The 3,112-nt window shown below is 47.0% G+C and overlaps 1 protein-coding gene across 1 annotated transcript; it reads left to right on the top strand.

Annotated features, from left to right (window-relative positions):
- Window positions 1-334: 334 nt before the first annotated feature.
- Window positions 335-923, top strand: LOC125548800 (histone H2B.6). Its single transcript, XM_048712341.2, has one exon. It carries the CDS (start codon window positions 423-425, stop codon window positions 786-788), a length of 366 nt encoding a protein of 121 aa, XP_048568298.1. The 5' UTR covers window positions 335-422; the 3' UTR covers window positions 789-923.
- Window positions 924-3,112: the final 2,189 nt, after the last annotated feature.

Genomic DNA, 3,112 nt, shown 5'->3' with positions numbered 1-3,112 from the left:
GAATACACACCCTTTACCCAATCCCAATTCCACTTAAAAATCCCCAGCAAATCCAAATCACCACACAGTCCCCCCCCTTCGCACTCCAATCCATCACAAAGCACCCAAAATAGACCTTCCCGCTCGAATTCCACATCCCAAATTTTCGGTTACCGCGTAAACTCACCACAAAACCACAAGGTTACACCTACCCACACAGATCCACCCCATCCGCGCACCCAAATCCGACGGTCCATCAAATCCAACACCCCACACCCTGCCACCTCAACGATCCGAACCCCAGCCCTCTCCACCAATCACGCCCTTCGCGCACGCCTATATATTCCTAGCGTCCCCTCAAACCCACACCTCAAACCCTAAACGCAAATCTCCCACCTTTGCGCCGCCAATCCAGTCTCTCGCCTCTCCTCCTAGAAACCACCATGGCGCCCAAGGCCGAGAAGAAGCCCAAGGTGGAGAAGCGCGTGCCCGGGAAGGAGGGCGAGACTAGCAAGAAGAAGGCCAAGAAGAGCAACGAGACATACAAGATCTACATCTTCAAGGTGCTCAAGCAGATTGACCCGGACATGGGTATCTCCTCCAAATCAATGTCCATCATCAACTCCATCATCAACGACATCTTCGAGAAGCTCGCCGGAGAGTCGGCAAAGCTCGCACGCTACAACAAGAAGCCCACCATCACCTCCCGGGAGATCCAGACTGCCGTGCGCCTTGTCTTTCCAGGCGAGCTTGCCAAGCACGCCGTCTCCGAGGGAACCAAGGCCGTTACCAGATTCACCGTGTATTAGATCGCCACCAAGACTTTCTTAGTCTGGTTTGGTTTCTTCATTTGTCAACAAAAATATGGAGTTATGTTTCCCTATGCAAAAATGTAGAATGAGTTGGATTTGCTAATCAATGAATTATCCAGTGTTTGTTTGAAATTTGCCTTTCTTTAATTTGATCTCATCCCTTTAATTTTTACCTCTTATATATTATTTGGTAATATAACCCTGTAATTCTGTCTTGGATGATTTCCTTGAATTAAACCTCCGTGATTAATCCATTAACAGAGGGCCCCCCTTGTAGATGTCATGAGATATATCGGCTACATATTGTTGTATATGCGAAAAGTTTTTATTTGACCCATATGTTAACATATTACTATTTATTTTCAGGGGAAATATTTATGTGTGAGTTTTTAATACCATTAACTCATTCTAATAATTTTAAACATCAAACCATATTGTAGTCTCTATCTTTACCTGATAATAAAGCACCAATCCCTTCTGCCCGTTCACCGGCATGACATTTTTGCAAAAGTTTCCTTGTACTTTTTGGTAACTGAAGCCCACAATCCCTTTTTAAATGGATTATGAGAAAACTTCCATTTTCACAAAAAAAGACCCTGTGCTTTGGTTTATTCGACCCACAGTCATTTCTAGAGTGGCTAATTGGTAAACACATGGGTCTCCTTCCCTTTGATGTGTGCTCTGCTCGATTCGCACGGGCATGGCGCCACCGCCGGCGGCCGGTCTTCTTCTCCGGCCATTAGCCCGAGACCGGTCTTCTTCTCCGGTCATCCGCCTCCCTGTCCTCCTTCCCCTCTTCATTTGTCCCTAATCTTCTCCTTCTTCCTCCCGTGACGCTCGGTTGGCCACCGTCAAGCCACCACGCCCCAAGATCCTCGCTCGTGCTGATCCGTCGCCGTGCTCTCCCTCCGAGGTCACTCTTTGAAACAATCCACCACGGGCGCGTGGACAGTTCCTTAAAAGCGAGCCCGTCGCGATCCACCACGCATAACCCGTTCCCCGCCTCCCTCTCCGTGCAAGCTCGACTCATTGGTCGGGTTGCTGGATCCTTGGCGGGGAGCGCCCCTGCGCTCGCCGGCGGGGTGGACGTAGCTCTGGGCCAAGCGTGCCATACACCGCCACACAAGTTGTGCACCACCATGGATGCAGACGCCGAGTCCCGGGCTTCCCCTTACCTGGCCCTCCAGGCTGCAATCGACAGAGGCCGGCCTTGGTTATCTCCCCTCGTGGCCGATCAAGGAGGCGCGAACAATGTCAATATGTCATCAGCACCTCAGGGTATGGCCGCCACATCTGGTAAAAATTGACAACAGTACTATTGATTGACTGAATGATAAGAACGCTTCTGTTTTGTCTGTTTAATTCAGTCCTTGGGCTATCCGTGGAGAACACACACTCCATGGTCCAGACTTGTGACTATACTTAAGTGGAATTATTCTGTGGTCTCTTCATGATTGATCACGGGGTTGCGAGTGAAATTTGTGTATGGAGCATCAGTATCATGGTCATAGAGTCGGCAGGCTTCAGTTATGTGTACTTGGTTGGAGATATATGAAGCGTAAGGGACCAGCTCATTCATACTTGAGATTCAGTAATGTTCTTGCAAGTTGCAACCATTTAGTTAAGATCTGCAGGTCTAAAAAACAAGCACCGCATGAATCAGATGTCAATGAGGCAGCACGACTCTGCAAGAAGCTGAACATAAAAGAAACAAAATGGAAACAACTCGATGATTTAGGAACAACACGTCATTGACGACAGGCATTTTTCCAGTCAGGGGAGAGGATTTTTTTATGCCGCGCTAGAACTTTTCGTGCTACGGATTTAAATAGTCCAGTGTCCAGTATTATGGGATCCACTCACTCTACAAGTACTGCAGCTCTTAAAAGTGCTAAGTTAATGAAAAGGGTGTTCCACTAAAAAATAACAAGAATGGATCGGTGTTTTTCTTGAATCCCCTCGGTTTGAACTAATGCCACGTATTTTCAAGAATAATTTGTGAATCAATTGTCAATCTAAATATGGTTGACAGATTGTGTACGGACGGAAATTTGAAGCAGATTAGGCAGGGGTCTTTGTCGGAGAGGTTGCGGAGTGGATGAACTACACTCCTGCATCCACTATGGAGGCAGCTAATGCTTATCCTAAATTCCCTTCTCTAAAATAAAAATAGTTTTTAGGTCTATATTGGCAACAATACTCTTCACTGGATTATGAGCCAAATGAAGGGAACTAGGGAAGGAGGTCTGATTTGCATCTCCTGAAGGGGCACACCACAAAATTATTTCATTTGGGATGCGTTCCTTCCATCAGAGAGTAAA

Source organism: Triticum urartu, chromosome 3A (assembly GCF_056163025.1).
Source record: "Triticum urartu cultivar PI428250 chromosome 3A, HENAU_Tu73, whole genome shotgun sequence".
In the NCBI taxonomy this organism is placed as follows: Eukaryota; Viridiplantae; Streptophyta; class Magnoliopsida; order Poales; family Poaceae; genus Triticum; species Triticum urartu.
Note: the sequence above shows the minus strand (reverse complement) of the source record. Positions and strands in the feature narration are given on the sequence as shown.